General features: G+C 37.5%; 1 protein-coding gene across 3 annotated transcripts in view; it reads right to left on the reverse strand.

Annotated features, from left to right (window-relative positions):
- Positions 1-22,414, reverse strand: part of CEP131 (centrosomal protein 131) — a 1,433,457-nt gene that overhangs the window by 571,169 nt on the left and 839,874 nt on the right. For all 3 annotated transcript variants that reach the window (XM_044085078.1, XM_044085077.1, XM_044085076.1), the window contains exon 16: positions 2,204-2,320. In XM_044085078.1, the coding sequence (XP_043941013.1) occupies positions 2,204-2,320 (117 nt within the window). The remainder of the gene's footprint in view (positions 1-2,203; positions 2,321-22,414) is intronic.

Here is a 22,414-nt window from a genome sequence, read left to right on the forward strand (position 1 = left end):
ATATATATATATATATATATATATATATATATATATATATTTATACACACACACACACACACACACATATATATATATATATATATATATATATATATATATTTATACACACACACACACACACACACACACACACACACACACACACACACACAGTTTCACTTCACAATTGCGAAATACTGAAATATTGAAATTCAGTATCTCGAGACTGTAATGCCAAAAACTAAAAAACCTGAAACCCCAAAAGCGCAAAATGTAAAATCGCGACTGTCCACATACACACTCCACATATGCCTTCCTCCTTACACTACAAACCAACAAAACACACACAGACATAACAAAACAAACAAACCACTGACCCTACATATAAGCAGGGGGGGCAAGCCCACCTGTGCCCTTCACACCCCCGCTACTTATATATATACTAACTACGAGGTTGCACTAAAAACCCAAACACACAAAAAACACTACTACACATTCTACACTCCCCTTGCACAAACACACATCACATACGTACAAGTACCACCACTGTCGACACTTACACACTCTCAATCTCACCTACTTACCCAAACCCACACCTCAAAACTCTAAACATACACACACACACTAAAATCCCTACCCAAAACCCCTTGTGAAACAACACTTACCTGAATCTCCAGCTACATGCACACACCACACTGCACACCACGAACACAGGGAATTCCACATCAGCTACACGACTCCACAACTGCGGATTCAACAGTTCTGCATTCGGCATTTCTGCACTCGGGATTCTGCACTTTCGCGCAAGTGCAGATTCGACACTTAGGTCTCGAGATGCTGAAGTTCGATATTTCAGTAGCTCGAGATTCTGAAGTGAAACCATGTATACACACATACACACACACACACACACATATATATATATATAAATATATATATATATATATATATATATATATATATATATATATATATATATATATATATATATATATATATATATATATAATAATGAAAATTGTAAGCAAAGCACCAAACGAAGCAAATGCCCTGCTGCAAGTATAAATTAAACGAATTATCAGCTCACAGATAACTAGCAGCAGAAGGCAACCAATCTTCCTGTAAAAATCCAGTCTCAGAAACAAATATATTTGTAAAAAATAGTACTTTAATCCACACGAGGTAAGCGCTTTCACATAAGCTTCTTCAGACCATATAATTCCTTAAAGTTGCAATCAGTAACTTAAATAGTAACAGTTGAGATTCAAATCTCAATTGCTTAAGCCTATTAAAGAGACATCATTACTTTTTCTTAAAGGGCTCTTGTAGTTCACATAATAAGCAGCACTAACCCCCGCTTTTCTGATTTTAAAAACATATTATTACCAAATATTATTTATAAAAGTAATATATACTTCATAAAAACTATATTATAAAAACTTTATTACTAAATAAAATATATATATTTTAACTACTAAAATTATATTATATTAGTTTAACTTCGAGTTGAATATATATGTTGTTCTATACAACTATAACACAACATATTAAACATTCCAATTGAATATATCCATCATTACTTAATATAAATCATACCATAAAGTAAATAATGAATAATGACATTTATAATTTCACAATACTTTGTTTAGCTTTCAGTAGGCAGTTTAGAAATAGAATAAGGGAGCATTTATATGCTATTAGAATTAATTATGATAAAAATGCTCTAGCTAAACATGTACAACACAAAGGAAGAGATCATTATTTTAAATTTATGGCTATAGATATTTTTCATCCTACCATTAGGGAAGGTAACGTTATAAATGCAACAGAGAATAAGGAAGCCCAGTGGATACTTCGTTTAAGAGCAGATCGAGGTTCTGGGCTTAAAGAAGAAGCATCTTTAAAACCATTACTGAAAGCTAAACAAAGTATTGTGAAATTATAAACGCTTAGCTATGGAAAAAAAATAGACTTAAAGGCAATGCTAACACAGCAGAGCAGCATGAATCCAATTTTATAAATATGCAGAAAACAATACTAAATCTACAAATTTGACACAACTTCACTTAGTGTTATATACTGTCCAAAACAGTAGTAGTAGGCTAGAAACCATAGACTCCCGGCTACAGAACCATTTCCATTCAATTATACTTAAATTTCAGTACAGTTTAGGTTCTGAGCCAGCTACCTTTCCTTCACTAGATACTAAGAAGCCTCTCACCATGTCATGCTGTTCTTGCATCTGGGTGATTTTCTTGGTATAATTCTGATCCACCTGTTTCAGCTCATTCACCAGAGACTCGCACTTCTCACTTAGAACTTTCTTGTCGTCAATAAGCTGTAGAGCAAGGGAAGACAGAACACAAAAAACATTGAGCACTGCTTATGAAAGGAAAGTTTTCTGAAGAACTTGCCACTGCAATAAGGGTTCTAAGTGGCTGTTAAACAATGGGTCATTACAGCTAAATCCTCCTCCTCTAGAGAGTGGCATCACTCATAGAATACTAAAAATATTCCATTATGTTCATCAATAAAAATGTGTTATGCATGGTACAATTATGTGCAGTCAGCCCCATTCTCTTATTTTTTTTTTTGCCATAGGCAAAACATAAGCTGATGGAAGTTAAGGAAGGAAGTCAGGGACTCCTAGTCTTTACAGTATGAAGGGTTAGCTAAGCAGACAAATCAGGCAATACAGAGGCTAAGAATATTAATGGAGTAAACAGGCATAGAGTCCACAAACTAAAGGCAGCCCTAAAATGATGGCTCAAAAGCAGACAGGAATGCAGGTACAAGATGCAAGAGAGAACATCAGTGGTTTCTCGCAAAGCTGCATGCTGTGATCTTCAGTGCTTAGAGGAATGTAAGGCCTAGCAGTGGGCCCTGAGTATGCTAACTGTACAATGCTTATTATCCACACTTAGAAGAACATGTTATGGGAAATACTCCTGAGCTGGGTAATCTCACTTCAAGTCTTCTTTGTGAGCTACAAACACAGAGTTTCACCAAGCACTCCAAATGGCAGTCCATTTCAACACAAAATGTACAAGAGAACTCTAGACTACTGCAAATGTATGCTGCTGCTTGAAGAATTTTCAACAGCTGATTTCACTGTCAAATATTAGTTCAGTTAAAATGCTTACATAGCTCCTGAATGAAGCATCAGAGAGAATATGTGTACACAGACCAATAGCGTTTCATCTGCTGAGGCAAAACAACCTGGGGAACAAAAGAGTTTACATCTATTAAAAGTGGCTACTTAAAAGAATACGGCATAAAGTATGAAACTGCAAGTAAATTATATAAAAATAAATGAATGTCAGGATAGGGTCACATTACCGATGCCAGGGGGACAAATCACAAAAACATTACTAATAATGTACATTCACATTCACATTGTAACTACTTTCTACAAATTAAGTAAGTGATGAGTTTTGCTATCTAGTGATGGAGCATATCATTTAAATGACCTACTGAAACATCCCCAAGACAAAATAAAGCATCACAAGTATACATTCCTCACCTTTTTTTTAACAAGTTTTCTGATTACGACAATAACAAATCCATAAAAAATTTAGCGAGTGGCTGTCATCATCTTTAATATCATAATGGCTCATTGATTAAGGTTTCTGTCTCACAGTATCAGGGTCTAGGTTTCAATTTGGACTTCTGGTAACTGTATGAACTGAGCCAGCAGTTTTTATCTGTCCTTGTTATGCCATCTTCTAATATGACAGTTTCTTTCCTTCCTCCTCCTGGCAACTCTAAACTATTTATTTTTAATCCATTTGCCCTGGCTCCTGTGACCAGTTAAATAAATATGTTAGGACACCAGTCATCAAAACCTTAATGCTAAGTTTCCAAAATACTCATCCTCACATACTCCCAATGTTGTCACTGAACATTCAGAACAGTTAATGCTACGAACTGGTTGCAGTAAACAGAGAAGCCATGCAATAACATGACAATTCAGTAATAAATATTGTTTATCATGTGGAAAAATGCAACATTCAAAAAAGTGATGGTGCTCAGTGTTATGCATGCATGTTCACAAGTGTAAGGATGTCAGGAGTCCAAACAAATCTGGTAGCATTGTTGCCTCACAGCAAGAGGTTCTCCCGTTCGATTCTCGGCTGGAGTTCAGAGAGTGTCTTCTGTGTGGAGTCTGCATGTCCACCCCGCGGTTGGGTGGGCATTCGAAAGGCATGCGTAAATGGGCATGCCTTCGTTGAAGGTTGAACGTTGAGCGGGCACCTCGGCGTTCGTGAAAATCTACTGCCAATCATTAGCGGACCGGAGTTCCGCTGTGGCGACCCCTAACCGGGAAAAGCCGAAAGACAACAACAACTCTCCTACAAGGTTCAGATTAGTTTTGCAAATAAGAAATGCAAGAACTAGTAGTGATTAAAGTTTATGTACAAAGACAAGAGCATATAAGGATTCTTTGGACAATTTGATGCGTCTTAATAATGAAATAACAGAAAATGTATATGGCAGGGGAACAGAAACACAGTAGTGTGTTTTCTTAATATAAAGCATTATATCCCCCAATTCTAGCTACAAACTTACCAGTCTATACATATGTTATAAATGGTAAACTGCTTCGAATAGATATGGTTATTAATACAGACCTGGGTACTTACGCAGACAACTCTTTTTCAAACATCATGTTTCCACAATACTCAGGAAAATTTTCTATCTGTCCCAGTTAATTTCAAAAACAATATGTTAAAGATCCAAAGATATCACCTTACCATTGAACATGTCTCTTATCGGACTCATCATGGAATACAATTCTCTCTTTGGTATCTAAGCATATCAGTCAAATGAAAGGACCCCAATGATTTTTAACCAAAAATACATAAAGGCCTTAAATCTTTTAAACATCCCACTAGATTAGCACAACTTTTCTTATGTTCTGTAGCCTACCATCTACTCCAAGGTGTCGACATGTGTTTTGCTTTTTAAGCCATGAAAGACCTTGCCCTACCTGACTTCTTGTTTCTTTTAGCAACATAATTCTATACCAACAAATAATCAAGACTAGCTGGAGGGATAGGTTGCTTATTCAATGTATTCCCAGCCTGTGCAATAAGTTTCTGATACGAGTCAAGTCAAATACTACTTTTGCTGCTTTTAAGGTTAGTCTTGATGACTGGATGGCCAGACACAATATTTCAACTGCAAGGACATAGAGTTTGAGGATTCAGCTACCTCTATAATCCCAGTAAACCAGAGCTTTTCCAACATGCCCACTACTCAGACTCTGCATTTTTCATCCAGGGTCTCCACCACTGCTTCATATACAGTAAGCCTGTGTTTGACATCATGTAACCCCTCTGAACACTACTGCATCTAATCCGAGTGTTGTGTGTCAGATTACTTTAGGTCTCTAATTTTAGTGGCGCTGGTTTCCATCCGTTCAGCTAATTGTTAACTGATTTATTTTATTTTACATTTGTTAACCGGGCTAGTCTAACTGGATATATTTCCATTTTCAGCAGAGGCCCAGGGAGAAAAACTCCAAAAGTAGCACAAAAAATATCATATACAGTTATATAACAAAGAAAGTTAAAAGGAAATAAAATACAAAAAAGGAATCTTTATGGGAAGTACTTACACTAAGAAGGATTGATATAAAGGATAATACAAGTAATTTTACAACATGATATCTGAGGTAATTTAAAGTTCCTTGATAGATTAAATAAATACTGGAAGTTATATTAATCTTACTAGTGACAGTTTCTGCTTACAGAGTGGTAAGGAGTATAAAATTTTGTAACCAGAGGCAGTATGAAGATAGAAGTAGGGAAGGCTGAAGATTAGTCACGGTTACTGCAAGGGCATAACCAGTGTGTTTTAAGGTGTCTTTTGAACTTTTGCTTAAAGAGTGACAGTGACGGTAGTAAAGTTAGATCGATTGGTAGAAGGTTCCAGTTTTTTCCAGCAGTGTTGGAGAAAAGGGAGTCACCTGCCAAGTTACTGGACTTGCTTATGCTAGCAAGCAGTTTGCTAGAAGAGCGTAGGAAATTGAGATTATTATAGGGGGTAATAAGGTTAGAGAGTATAGGAGTATTTTTTGGTTGGTAAAAGATCTTATGGGCAATGGTAAGTTGGGAAAAAATCAGAATGTTTTGTAGTTCAAGCCAATCTAGCTGCTTTAGATTCTGACAGTGGTGAGTTCGAAATGCATTACCAGTAGCAAATCTGGCAATGTTGTTGTAGGAGTTGGCTAGTCTGAGAAGATTATTTTTTTTAGGTTAGTATATATAGGTGAGGCGTACAGAAGAGTTGATATTAAATAAGAGTGGGCACTAGTGGTTCTAGCTGTTGGAGTTATGAAGGGTTTGATTCTATATAAGGAGTCCATTTTTCTGTTTACTGTTTGCATGGTGTTATTTATATGGCTATCGAAGTTGAGGTTTTTGTGGACTGTGACTCCTAACAGTTTGGTGGTAGAGTTGGGGGATATAAGGGTGTCGTTGTTGGATTTGACTGAGAAGTCTATAGGGGAGGACCTACTGGTAGGTGTACAGAGTAAGAGCTTAGTTTTTTTGGCGTTCAAAAGGAGGCAGCGTTTCAAGAACCAAGCCTCTACTGAGTTGAATACATTCTGAGTCAGTGAATGTAGTTCTGAAGTGGAGTTGGCAGAACATATGAGCGTAGAATCATCGACATATTGTATACAGGTGGCTTGAGGGTCATTGATGAATGGAGCCCTGAGGGACTCCAAGGGTGACTGGCAGGTGGGATGATAGTTTGTTCTCCCAGAGAACTGCCTGTTGCCTATTGTTGAAGTAGGACTTAAACCATAGAACAGCTTGGGTGTCTAGAGAAAGAGATTCAAGTGTATTTATAAGCAGGTGGTGGTTTACCATGTCAAAAGTTTTTGAAAGATCGATGAAGAGTGCAGAAGAGAGGATGTTGTTATTACGGTTTCTATTAATGGACTCGGTGAAAGATAGCAGAGCGGTGGTGGTACTATGAAATGGCCTAAAGCCATGCTGGCAGTTAGCCAGTATGCTGTGTTTAGTTAAGTGGTCTAACAGCTGATAGTGAATGCATTTTTCTATGACTTTTGCTAAGGGTGATAGTAGAACTATAGGCCTGTAGTTAGAGTAATCGTTAGATTTACTACCTTTATCTAGGGGGATAATGTGGGAGATTTTCCAGATGTCTGGGATGGTTCCCTCATTAATGGTTCTGTTTATAAGGATGGATAGAGGAAAGGTAACTACTTTGGCTGCTTTTTTCAAGTATTCAGAAGGTAACAGGTCTGCTGAAGGAGTACAAGGCTTAAGTTTTAGTATAATTTTGTGATGAGAGTGGTAGAGATGGGTTGAAATTGGAATGCTGGTAGAGATCCAGGTATAGAGGCAGAGAGACTTGAGTTGTCAGTGGAAAGCTGACTGGCTAGAGATTGTATGGTCTCTGTGAAGTAGGTGTTGAAGTTGTTGGCAGTTTGATGTAGGGCATTATGATCAGCACCTAGAGGGGATGGGGTACTAGAGTGGCCAGGGTGAAGGAGTCTATATATGCTAGTCCAAAATTTCTGTGGATTATTTTGGTGCGTTTGCTGTAGTTTACAATAGTAGTTCGTTTTGTCAGTGAGTATTGCTTTTTTTGTTATGTTTCTCAACTGTATAAAAGTTTGTTGTTCCGAGGTACTTCTGTTAAGCTCTCCACTTAGCCCATGATGTGTTCCTAAGTAGAATTTTCTGTCTGGTCTCTTTTGAAAGCCAGGGGGCTGGTTTGGACTTCATTCTAATAGATCGTTTAGGTGTGTGCTCATCGAGGATTGCTAAAAATTTAGAGTTAAAATATTTAACAGCCTCTTCAAGTGGGAGAATTTTTAGAGGATTCCAGTCACAGGCATTAAGTTAATTTTGGAATAGTACAGGGTTAAAGTGTTTCTTGGTTTGTAAGATCCTGTAAGTAGGGGTGTTAGAAATATCATTCTTTTGCCTTATAATGCAAGTCAGAGTATGATCACTTACATCATCAGGTAATGTTCCTACTTTATATGTTTGTGGATGTTTATTAATAAGTATCCAGTTTAAGGTGCTCTCTTTTTTGGTTGGTATGTTAATTCTGGTTGTGGAGGTGATCGTTTGACTAAAGCCATGAAAATTAATATGTGAGGAAGGGTTTTTAGTATTGACAGTTTTCCAGTCAGTATTGAAGTCACCTAGTATTATTGTTTCTTGTGGGTAAGTTGAGGACACCCAGCTTAGAATATCTTCCTCTATATTGCTGTTATTGATCTTGGATAGTTCAGTCTTTATGGTCTGAAGGTTATGCTTCGCATGTTGATCTGGTCTCTTTGCTCTGATTTCCACAGTTGTGAGGTAGATTGGAGGTTAACTACTGAACAGCCTACTTCCAACATTTCTTTTTTTTTTTTGGAAAACTCAGCAGCCCCTAGGCAGGTACTACTGCTCAAAATGTTGCCAAACTCACTCTTATGAGGAAAAAAAAAAACCGGGCGCCAGACTTACTTATAATGGTTTTTTTTTTTTTTTTTTTTTTTTTTGAGAGAGGATCAGAACAGTAACTAAATGCAAATGCATCTTTTCACATCTAACCCAGAAGTCCCCAACTTCATTTTAAAGTTGAGACCAAACTTTATCATGGTCAATATTATTTACTTTGTATTGTTATACCAATTAACAAAAGTCTCCTGTTTCAACCAACAATTGTGTAGGGAATCACCAGTATCGTTCTAAACAAGAGGAAATCAGCACACATACACCACATTCCAAAACATGATCTGACAACACTACAATCAGTGGTTAATGCAAATTTTACCCATCTGTGACCTTGATAAGAATCAGTAAGGGTGATAAGTTAATGTGCCGATTCCAGGTTAATATTTAAAACAGAATTAAGATCCATTATTCTTATATGTTCCCATCCATGGATCATGATGGACCCAAAGTCCTTTTTATAACATTTTTACACTACTTTCATACTACACGGTGTACAGAGCCACACTCCCATGAAAGACTACTTTATTATTCTGTGAAACTTTATTTGCACTATACCGAGAGGTAAAGATATACTGTAAACCATAACGCAGGTAGCTCCTTCTTAGTCTTAATTGTCATAAAACATAGATCTTTATCCAACAAATTATCCTACACATGCAAGGGACAAGTTCTTGAAATCAATGTCTACTTACTTTTCTGCTGCAGTTAAGGAGGATGACGTTATCCAAAATCTGTATCCCTTTATTAATTAGGATACCCATGATTATCCAAATGTCTTTCTTACAGTACAACCACCCAATGGTTTAACCCTTTACAATAATACTTGTCCTTTCTTAAAGATATTCCTTTTTTAGCTCCCACTCTCAAATGCAGCAAAATACGCACTTTCCTTCATCAATTTTATCATGTACTTTGTGTCCTATATTTTGATTTTTCTAGTGGCAGATGGTGACCTTAATGTAAAGGGGGCTGTAGGAAGCCAAAGAATGACTGTGATGAACTGGGATGGCTTGGGTTATATCATAGCAGGTCAAAGACAGTTTATCTATGATCAAGCAACAGCTGGGATCAGTCACTTTCATCCACAGTCTGCCTTAGTACCCTTCATTCTAGCCACTTGACTGACAACATGCAATACTTCATGCAAATAAATGTAAACCAGCACCAAAACACGACTGTTTGCATAAAAATCCAGGTTTATTGTAGCAAGACAGGTAAGCGCTTTCACACACTGAAATGTGCTTCTTCAGACAACAAAGCAGTAATATCAGGCACATTATATAATACATTCATTAACTATGATAAAATAACCTATAAAAGCACTACTTCAATTAATCAATAAAACATTCTCATTCATTTAAAGAGGCCTCTGGCTTTCAAAGCCGGCTTAATAGAGGCCCTTTCATTAATGCCAGGAAACTTGTCTGCCTGCATAATAATAATCCATGACAGTTCCTTTCCTCAGTAAAATTTCTAAAGTTACCACCCAGAGTATTAGGAGCCACCATCTCAATTACCCTAAAACCAAATGTAAGCTCTCTATCATTCAACATAATGCTTGGCAAGGGCATTGTGTACATCACCTTTATTTACACTGTTAACATGCTCTCTCATTCTTTACAGCAAAGACCTGTTGGTCTTGCCTATGAAGAAACAATCACATGCTCTACACTTGGCTAAGTAAACCAGGCTTCTGCTTCTACAATCAGCAGTGACATTAAAACAAAATCTCTTATTAGTAGATGGATGAACAAAATCCACATAAGCATCTATAAACGTGCAAAAATTGCATCTCTAGCAGCAACGCATCCGAGGTCTGCTCAGTGATTCTCCCTTCTCCTGTGTGGAAATTTTGTAACACAACTGTCTCTTCAGAGACTTTTTGTTTTTAAAACTAAAACTAGGGTATTCACCGACAACAGAGCGAATATCTTGGTCTAAATGTAAAACAGACCAATTATTCTTAATTCCTATAATGTCACTGACATCACTAGTATAATAGAGAGACATAGGTGGTGTCTCCTCCTTCGTGGGGGTGCTTCCAATCTCATTAAATGAGTCCACTCTATGTGTAAAAAAAAAAAAGGGTCTACACCTTCCCCTCCTATTTTCATGTGTAAAACAAAAACCTTCAAATCTAAATAATCTATTTCTGTCACTGAAATCATAAAAGTGAACGAAAGAAATGGCACAGTATTGTTTAAATAAGATATAAAATCAAAACGTTGTGCCTCCGTCCCCCTCCAATCCAAAAAAAGGTCATCCACAAACCTTCTATACAGTACAATGCTCGATGAAAACCCAGAGACAAAAATTTTTCTCCTACCATGCAGCCATAACAATGTTGGCGTAGCTATTGGCACAACTGGTGCCCATAGTTATGCCAACCTTCTGCAAGAAAAGATGTTGATTAAACATAAAAATATTATTTTCTAAGACCATTTCTAAAAATAAACATATAATGTCAATAGTTATCACATCATAACCACTTTTAGTTGTTAAAATGTCCTTCAACATTGTAAAACCATCCACATGTGAAAAGAGATACAAAATCCAAGGCAACCAAGAAATAACTCCCATCAAAATACAAACCATTCGTGGCCTCATATAAATCACACAAAAACTGCTGTGTATCCCTCAAAACTTGCATCTGTGCATTGAGAACAGGTCTTAACTTTTTCTCTATAAAAACAGAGACTGGCTCAGTGGTCCAGCCTCTGCCAGACACTATAGGTCTGAATGGGGGTCTTTCTTTGCATTTATGAATTTTGGGCAGTCCTTGAAACACAGGGACTACAGGATGTTCCACTCTTAAATAATCAAATAATTCTTTAGAAATTAAACCACTCTGTGTAAACAGTCACTCAAACTAGAGTGGATTCTGTCGCACATCAAACTGACATCTTCAAAACTAATTTCATTATAGACCTCAGTATCATTCAACATTCCCATCATACTACTATCATAAAAGTCAGTATCCATCACAACAATGGATCCTCCTTTATCTGCAGACTTTATGGTTAGCTCTGTGTCCCTTTGCAACTCCAACAATGCATGCCGCTGGTGAGCATTTAAATTACCAAACATCTTTCTCAAACCTCCATTATTACAGTTGGCCATTAAATCATATTCCCATTTTTTTGAAAACGTTTCAAGTACAGGATTTAACAAAGGTTGAAAAACACTGGGTCTCCTAAACGAGACACCCTCAGTAGTATAATTTGTGTCTGCATACATTACTTTAAGCATGACATTTCTAACAAATGTTTTAATATCTATAATAGTGTCACTTGGGCAAGAGCCCTGAGCTGGAATAAATGATAGACCATGCTCCAGTAAAGATATTTGTGCTACAGTCAACTTTTTTCTAGAAATATTATATATTACCAAACAACATGGTCCCCTCCACATGGTTTTTAAAGTCTGAGATCTGTCTTTCATCAGCCGCTGCCGCTTTCACCCTCGGCTCTGTGAACGTGAATAACGCAATTTCTCCCTCTGTCGAATAGGAAGAGGTAAAGGGAATGTCTCCATAGAATCAGCCACATTTGTAGACTTTGGCCGTACATCTACCGGCTTAGAAAGCAAAGCCGGACTTAAAGGGGAACCAGCTGACGTGCTGGCAATATTAGTAGAATCCATATTATTACTACTATCAGAATTGTGGTTCACATTATGATTATTAACAGAAGAAGTCTTAAATACAGCAGTGTTCTTATCTTTCCGGGCAACATTATTATTCTCTATCACATTAGTGGCCACACTTGAATTCCTCGGCCACGTGAAAACATTGCCCCTAGAAAAGTCAGTAGTGTCTGTTACTAATTTCTTCATCTTCTGAGCTCTCCATCTTTGATCATAGGAGGACACATTATTTAATAACTTAATAACTCTGTCCATTTTCACAAAAAATTCTTATTTATACAGTTCAAGCATTTCACTATATATTTTATCGACAGAATCAGTCAGTTCTTTCTCCAAAGGTTTAAAATGTTCTATTAATAGACTTATGTAATTAAAACTAAGTTCTAAGTTCATTTGCTGCCACTTACTTAGCAAGTCAGGTTGAGTTGCTCCATATGTTAGCAGGACTAAAACTTATAGTCCATGAGGTATAACCTTATGAAAAATGCATGCCTCTAGGTGCAAGCGTTGCCACTGGAGGCATTTAAGTTTAAACAATTCATTTTCCAGTTCTCTAGTAGCATTCAATAAACTCACATCATCTTCAACCACCTGGTCACCACCACTAATCACGGACTTTATCAGTAATGGATTACCATCAGTTTTCAAGAAGCTCAGGAACCAGTCTTCACCTCTTTTCCTAGCAGGAACATATCCAAGTTCAATTTCCACTCCATTCCCTTCAGCCATGTTTCCGTGGGACCACAAACAAAAGATAAATAGTAGCAAACAAATGGACCCACTTGAATAAATGGTGCTAGTTAGCCATAAAATACAAATAACAAATGTAAACCAGCACCAAAACAGGACTGTTTGGATAAAAATCCAGGTTTATTGTAACAAGACAGGTAAGCACTTTCACACATTGAAAAGTGCTTCTTCGGACAACAAAGCAGTAAAATCAGGCACATTATATAATACATTAATTTACTATGATAAAATAATTAACCTATAAAAGCACTATTTCAATTACTCAAAAAAACATTCTCATTCATTTAAAGAGGCCTCTGGCTTTCAAAGCCGGCTTAATAGAGGCCTTTTCCTTAATGCCAGGAAACCTGTCTGCCTGCATACAATACTTTATGTCTCTCTCAGGTCAAAATGACCAGTGTTAGGTGAAATGAGGCCCAAGACAAAAGAATCAGTCCCCCCACCAAGTACAGTGGTGCCAACCTGCACCACAGTGACCCCTTGGCTTCCCCACAACATCCAGAGAGATTACATTTTTTTTTGTTTTCCACACTGTTTTACACTTCTGAGTTTTCTTTCAACATTTCAACACATCCTAAAGGGTTAAGAGAGCAATGTAATAACTGTGAAGGAAATAACTAAGTTAAGCCAATGTCTAGGGACTGACAGACCCAATAAGTTATGGAGTTCCAGATGCTCCATACTCTAGAGCTTTTCTTCACACCTTTTGATTCAATAATAACCTGAAAAAAAAAAAAACAAGCAATTCAGTCTTGTTGTTTTTTGAAGTAAAAAAGAAGCTATGCCCAAATCATAGTGTTCAAAGCTGACTAAACAGCAGTTCACAATAATAAGAAAAATAGAAAACAAATGCTTGTGATTAAACAATATCAGAAATTACTACCAACCTCCCTAAAACTCACCAAAAATAAAAGATAGTAACCTTTTGTGTAACCCTCTGGTGTTAAACTGGAATGGAAATGAAAGAATGTTTGGTCACAGGCATATATTTCAAGTTATTGCTATTACCCGTATACAAAGCATTCTTCATCACACCAAACTCCAAAAGAAGACTCCTGTGCATTCCTATCAGGACAGATAAGGATGACCGTAAAACAACAAATCATCACAGTAATATAATTCAAATTGTGGCTGTTAGACATATACACACAACATGCCTCCTTCCCCAGACCCACAAAATACAACTATTTGTTTCCACATTTGATTACGGATTGCAAGGAAAGTGAAATGTAATGTTCACAGTAATACATTCCAACTTGTTGCTTCTAAACATGCTAGTGATCTTCTTTGCACACATCTGAGGTTTTTATAGTCAGGAAAGTTAAATAATGTTTACATTGTTGCCAGGGCAACATAAGATATAGTGGCGTTTTGTGCACATGGCTAAGTATGGATGGTTTTAGATTAGCTGGGGCCTGAGGTAGAGGCCAAGAATGGGGCACTCTACTAAGCATCTGTCAAAATCCCCTTAATACAACCAAGGGATGGCCTCCAGATATCCAAAGGTCTAGATGTTCCGCAATGCATTATATGCCTTGTTTCTGAATTATTAAACTTTTGTTTTATTATTTTTTACTGACAGCTGTAAGAATGCCCCCCCCCCCAATTCTGTGTATATCCAGATAAAAGGTGCATTTCACACATGCACTCTCATACTCGTACTGCCCCTGTCAAATGAGTTCTATCACAAAACACACACACACACACACACACACACACACACACACACACACACACACACACACAAATTCACACTGTACAGTTGCTTACAGGCAAATCAGGGGAATGCCAGCTGACTTACGGCATATCTTTGAAGAGATAGAAGAAACCAGAGCACCTGGACAAAACCCACACAAAGACAGAGGACAAGCACACTATAGTGAGAATGAACCACAACCAAGAACTTAACCAGAGAACCAAATGTTGTGAGACAGCAATACTAACGGATATAAACACTGTGACAATGATCAGATGCTGTCACCCATATCCTGTGTAGGGTGGCAAAGATGACCACTTGCTGTGTACAATGCTGATATCCAGTTATGAAGGAAAGAGAAAAATTATGACCATCTTGTGATTTTAGATACAATGCAACATCTAGTACATACAGACACTTTCAGCCATTGGCATCCCCTGCATGTGTCAATTACAGACTCTTTATTGACTGTGCACACCTCATACATCTGTGTTTAAAAATGAATAAAGTATTACATCTTGCTTCACACAAATGCACAGTAGTTCTACAAACCCAAACTAGACATTGTTCAACTTATTTCAGACATTGAAGCCAGTCATTTTCATCCACAGACAGCTCCCATACCTAGCAAGTATAGCCAATTTGTTGACTGTGCACACCTGTAATTCCGGTTGTGATTAAAATGGCCACATTAATGTATTTCAGTGCTTTTTCACACAGACAGTACCTACAAGTAAAGTATTTTCTCCTGCTCCACACAAATAACACATTAGTCCTGCAAAACCAGAACTGCTGACCTTAAGCAGATGACAACAGGATAAGTATGTAATATGCAGACATGGTCTATACCCAGCTTTTTGATTGTGTACACTACAAATGTCCAACTGTGATAAAAATACAGTAATGTGTTTGAACTTTGCTTCACAAAATTAGTAATCACAGTAAAATATTCTAACTCATTCCTCACAACATTACTCCTGGCTATGCTCTTGTCCCTTACCAGGTTAACTTTAACACAAACAACCATCCCCTTAATCCCCCACCGACTTCCACACATCTCCCTTGCCCCCCCCCCCTCAAAAAGTTGTCCCTTCATAATCAGTAGTACAGACTCAGTGGTAAATAAAACATATATACTCAGTCTCCTCCAACTATCGTTATACTCTCTATTCTTAAGACTGACACTTATTGACACTATTATCCACAGCTAAACATTGTTATGCCTGTAGCTTACTACTTGATACTCTATGCCCTTAAAAGATACATTACCCTAACATAATCTGAATAACTTGTCTAACTCCTGCTTTAATACAGGTAGCTATATGCTTACTCATGTATATTCCTGTTTACAAAACTAGTCCACTACAGAAGCATGAATGTTAATTACTCCATTTCAATATGCTATCATGACTGTACTAGTGTGAACATACTGCACCAGTGTGAATGTGTACTATCATTCAATATTTATGTAATGTGAATCAGTTTAATATGCTACTGTGTATAATTTTCTAATACTGCACTCAACATCACTGTTTAATTTATGTTGCCTCTTGTCTGATATTGCACCAACAGAGCTTTTCTCCCTGGGCCTTCTCTAAAAATGGGTTCTAAACCCAGTCAAGCTTCCCCAGTCAACATCATCGTCTTTTTATTTTCCTCATTTCTAAATCAGGTCAGGGTGTTAAATCATCTGCTGTCATCTCTCTTGATTAAATTTCATCCTTGTACCTTCTTCAATGGACAACTCTCACTATTGCAGGTCTTCTCTTATGCAATCTGTCCAGCTTTTTGCTAGATGCCCTTATAATGATGCATGCTTATCAAGTGATATATTAAAACAGTGTATGGCAATACTATATACCCATTGATACAAAGGAGGCATGGTACCTCCTTGAAGTTGACTTTATAATGGGAATCATGGAACTGCATACACATTTGTTAACATCACCAGATCCAAACATAGTGAACGTTCCAAACCATGAAGAAAACAAGTCTAAGACAGCATTCTATTCAGATCAGCAGAATCATTCCATAAAGTAATGGGAACCAAACTAGAAGAAGACAAAAATCAGGTGGCAACAAAAAATTCTGAAAACAAAATAAATAATATAAAGAACAGGATCAGAAGAAATGAAAAGAAAACAGTGTGGGTTCAGCATAATGGTTAAGGTCTTCACCTCATGGACACAAAATACAGGGTTTGATTCTGACATTAGGTCACTGGTTAGGCTAAAAATGCCTCTTCAGGACATTTAGCCTACTATTCTCCTATGAGCCTAGGAAGAAAGCCCACAACTATTGTGGCAAGTACAGAGAACTCCTGAACCAACCACATGTTGATCAAGATTTGAGACATAAATGGTTAAGGATAGGCAAATTGAAACCAAAGCAATAAAGGATAATAATGGCAGCTCAAGACAGCAGAAACAAAAACAGTGAGCGATCCAAACAAATGCAGGCTCTGAAGTATAGAACTAGAAAGAGTTGCCCATCTTAATGCTAGCTAGAATATACTCATGGCTTAGGGTCTGTGTAATAAGTAGCAAAAGTACTGGGCATTGTGCAAACACTAAAACATACAAGTAGCTGATAAGTAATTGAAACATGAATCACAAAGAATTGCTGAAAATTAAGTTCTAATCATGTAAGATCATCAAATGCCAACAGTTACGAAATTAGAAGCAAATACATCAAATATAGCAGTAAAAGAAAAAAAGGACATAAGTAACAATCACTGAAACAGCCACATCAAGCATTTATGGTGTCCTGTGTATTGAAAGACAAAGTCAAGAAATACTACAATATGCAAGCAGAAACTAAAGCATTGTGAAATAAGGACACCCAGATAGTAGGAACAATAGGGGTAGTAAAGAATTTTCAAGCATATTTCATATTAACTGCAGAAAGAGACAATTATGTGTACATTGTGGTTGCTGATAAAAGCACTCTTGGAAAACATCAAAGTTTGAAGCAATACTAATTTCAGAAACATTTATCATACCCTGATTCAGGATCGGGTTCCAGTCTTGTAATGGTATTAGAAACCCAAAACATTTGGAGAAATTAAAAAAGGGTGTGGTCACACTAAAATGTTTCAATTTGCTTCAAAAATACACTTTAGCCTTGCAAAGCCAGAGTGATGGCTGCTCAACTTCAACAAACAGTAGGGCCCAGTCAGTCTCATTTCACCCGCAAACAGCCTCTGCTTCCAGTTACTGCCCCAATCTTAAATATCTACACCTCGGGTACAGGACTGTAACAAAATAAAAATAGTTGATCACAATAACATATTTATATTCCCTACACACACAGATGTACCCACCAACAGTAGCTACTTTACTATCCAAGTACACCTCAGATATATGCTGAGAAAAAATGAATGAATAATTTGACAAAAAGGCCATAGAAATGCATTTCAACTCACTGCTGTCAGAAGCATGCAGTCAATACATCACAACCTTTGCTGCTCACAAACACATAAATGTGTTCACAAATTACAGTAAACTTTTATGTTCGTGTACATTTTAGATATCTAATCACTACTGAATGAATGACTACATCAGTAATAGGCACAGTAATTTATTTCTGTTTGCTACTGTCGGATCATAACCATACAGTGCAATCCCCTTCTATACATACAGGTAAACATACAGTGATGTAGCCATCAATTACAGCAACTTATATGACTATGTACATCTCAAACCTGTGATTGGGAACAAGTGAATAAATATGTAAACACTTGTCATAGTAATGTATTTCTGCCTGCTATTGCCAGAACCATATGTTTAATGTTTACATTGTTTGTTTACATTTGTTGACCGGGCTAGTCTGGCTGGATACATGTCCATTTTCAGCAGAGGCCCGAGGAGAAAAGCTCCACTATATACTAAGTACATTACATAAAAAAATTTACTACTCTAAGATAATAGCTAAGATCAGATATTACAAAAACAAAAAGAAAGATAATTTAAAAAAGAAACAAGTTTACAATAAGCAGTTCATTAAATATACACAATTGTACAAAAAGTACATACTTAAATCTCAAAACAGTGAAAGAAACAAAACTGAGGTGGGTAGAGAAGAAAAGAGTGGAGGGGAAACAGGGTAAGAGAAAATGGTTAGTCAGGTGTATTGCAGGAACACAGCCAATGATTTTGCAATCCATTACACCCCCTACTGCATAGACACACAGTCTTAAATAAATAAAACTTACCATTCTTTCTAAAGACAAACTAGCAGCTTCAGGGACATTGTTAGTATATAGTATATAGTGTATAGTGAAGTCCACTACAAACCCCTTCAGACATGCATGTAACATTCAATTTAAGCCACTTGTCTGATTGGGTACACATCAGATGTCTGCTTGAGCTCAAATGAATGAATAAACCAATCAATCAATAAATCAACAATGGCCCTGGAATGTATTTAAGCTCATGTTAGCACCATACACTGCAATCCATTACACCCCCTACTGCATAGACACACAGTCTTAAATAAATAAAACTTACCATTCTTTCTAAAGACAAACTAGCAGCTTCAGGGACATTGTTAGTATAAATAAATTAATAAAACATTAACTTAAAAAGCACTGAAGACTTGTTCCTGCAGTCATACCTCTACATGCAGCTGTTTTACTATTTTAAGCTACCTCAGTCATCTGAGGCAGCATAAAGCAACATGAACATTGCTGGTTTGTACAGCAACCACAGGCAGTCTTCTCTGAATTATCTTTTCTGCCACTCTGACAATGCAGGATGACCTGTAGTAAGGTATAATCTCTTAACACTCCATTTGGAGTAAGCCCAACAAGCTGCGTTAGAAAATAGCCAGCTAAGTGAGCATTTTTTTCCCCTTAAACAAACATTGGAACTCCTCACTAGCGCAGATGCATGCAAGGAGTTCTGATCCCTGAAATGGGAAAACACAGTACCTTTTAAATAAAAAAGTTAAATAAATAAAAACAAAATATTTTAGTTTTGCATTCACTGGGGAGGCTGCAGTCCAGCAGTCAGTATCGCAAGCCACCACTTGATATTACATTTCCTTCTATGAATGGAAACATTCGAGTTTAAACTACTGATGCCAAGAAAACTTCACTAACTGCAACAAAAATAAATTGGATGAGCACTGAAAACATTTAAAGGAATTAAAAACTTACAAAAATTGTTTATCCTTCTGCAAAACACACCATCTTGCCAGTTTTACTATCGAATGATAACACTTAAAAATTGCTAGGTAACTATAACCACCTCCTGATCACCCCACCCCGACAGGCTGAAAGGATTTAAAAGAACCTCAAAGCATTAATAATCCATTTCTTTTCCCATCTTTATCTGTTCAAAAAACAATCACAGTTCTGAGTTTTCTTAAGTCAAACTCTGCAGTCATTATGGATTACGGATGCTGCCATTCCACACTACACAAATGGTGAGACTTAATACTTCAATGCTAAAATGAAAACAAAATGGATGAGCAGCATTTCACTGAAGGAGAAAACAGGTGGTTAACAGTAATTTCTGCAATTAACCCTGAACTCTCCAATTCTTTATGCTCACACTCATGAACAGCCTAAAATGCGTACTGTGACCAAGTTTTAAATCCTCAAGAAAGTGCACATGAAACAGTCAAATAAAATCTTAAAATGCCAGCATTCGAAGCTGACATTTTCCCACAGCTACCACAAACTATGCAATTTGCTCAGTATTAATGAAACTACAAACTTTAACAAAGTACACTTGCTTATCTTCAATTTTACACACCCTCCTTGTAGGACAACTCAAAGACAAAATCCTGACCATATTACATGGATAAAGCAAAGACTATAGCCTGGATGACCCAGGTTCAAATAGTGGCCTGGGAAACAAATGATGCGGTTAGGGAGGATGGGAGGTGCCTATCCTGGGAGGGGGATAAGTGGTTTCTCAGTTGGCTTTGCCTGCCACAACAATGGTCTGAGGTTAAGGTCTCACAGACACCAAAACAGGAGCCATTCCAGGGGGCATGCACTGCTGCTGCTAAAGCTGCTGACAGCAGCTCCAATACATTGCATGTAAGCAGATCCACATAAGTGGACTGGTGGAGCACTGCAGCTCCCCTTCTAATATTTGAAAGGCCATATCACCAAATGTCATTGTCGCGAGATGAACGTCGTGAAAATGAAATACGCAAACAGCAAATTTTTTTCCAGGGCACCTAAACACTTGGCCAACATGTATTTTTCTACAATGTAGTGTGATCCCAGAGTTGGTATATATAGTTAGGGGGGGTATGGGGGTGAAGCTGCCAACACAGGGGGGGGGGGATGTAGCCCCCTAACAAGCTGGGTTTTATTTCCTCCGGTGTGTGTTTCTTTGGAGTTTCAGCACTGCATACATCATGACCTAGGTGTGGAGTTAAGGCCATAACAGAAAAAGTCTCCCAACTGTAAGGATGCCACTAAGTGTACAGATGCCACCTGACGTCTGCCTGGATGACTGATGCCACCCTTTTCCCTCATACAAGCTCTCACCTTGGCAGATCTGTAGGCTGATCCCACACAGACATACAGCAAATGGGCTCATGTGTGACTAGGAAGGTCTAATGATGGCTAGAGGGGAGAGAAATAAAAAACAAAACCTGATCTTTTACCTCATAAATTTTAAATCTCAACAATATATGCACATCAGTTGTGTCACTACTCTCAATATACCAAATGTGAAAACTGCCCTTTCAGTTTTCACTTGCACAGCATTCGCAGTCCAAATTTCCAATTATTTTTGGACAAAAGCTTCTCAGTCCTCTTCCATTTCAGATTCCTTAATGAAATTCTCTCCTGGCATTCTCTCTCCACTCGACACTACCTTAACTTTTCTAATTTACTAACATTGCTTGCATATTTATCTTTTAAATCATAGTTCTTTGTGAAGTGACTGAATATCATTTCATGGCTTCTGCTACGTCACTCTTTCACACTTTGGTCTCTGCTAAGGAAGTGGCAAGCAATTCACTTACTTCCTGACTTTCAACCCTTTCCATCAGTTTGACCTAATGCACATCAATTTCAGCCTCACTTGTGCAGTCTCCAAATGACATTCTACCAACTCCCATCAGCTCATCATTCGCCATACCTTCTGCCTTAATTTCTGACAACCACTGTACTTCCAGCGTCTTCCTCATCCTCTTTTTTTTGCTGATTACAGGCATATAAGTCAGTTACTATAATTTATTTAACCACATTTTATTTATTTTTAACAAATACTTTACAACACAAAAATATCAGTTTACTTATGCAGTGACTGAAATACACATTCATTCAATCAACACTACTCCACACCACCACAGGTCCAAATGGTCACATTTTTGAAGCAAGCCATGCCTTTGCTTGAGTGAATTTTGACAGCAGTATTCTCCAATGGGTAGTTCAACATCTGAGGGTGAAAGGCAGAACAATTATCAATCAATGTGGAAAGGACTGGCTTTACCACTGTAAGCTCTTCCTTCTGTGAAGTGAAAGAGATGAACAAATGTTATGCTAATAAGACAGGGCATTCCTAGAGTGTACTCGGATAGTGCCCTGCGCTGTCCTTTTCAGCCATGACAGAGAGATGTGGGAGGTTGGCATAACGGTTAAGGTGTCTAACTTATAGACACAAGGTGAAGGGTTTGATTCCTGCATGGGGTAATTGGCTAGGCTTGAAATGGTCCCCCAGGGCAGTCAGCCTAATACTAATTGTTGAACCTTTAAGAGTTGGTCTTTCTTCCCTGAATTCTTTCACAAGGCACAACAGAGAGAAAAAGAGGGAAGACATATAGGAATCCACCCTGCCAGACGTAGATAAAATGTATCCACTATCAACTCCCCCTGCCATGTGAA

The sequence above is a fragment of the Protopterus annectens genome, chromosome 10.part0 (assembly GCF_019279795.1).
Source record: "Protopterus annectens isolate FY-2018-M chromosome 10.part0, PAN1.0, whole genome shotgun sequence".
Lineage (NCBI taxonomy): Eukaryota > Metazoa > Chordata > Ceratodontiformes > Protopteridae > Protopterus > Protopterus annectens.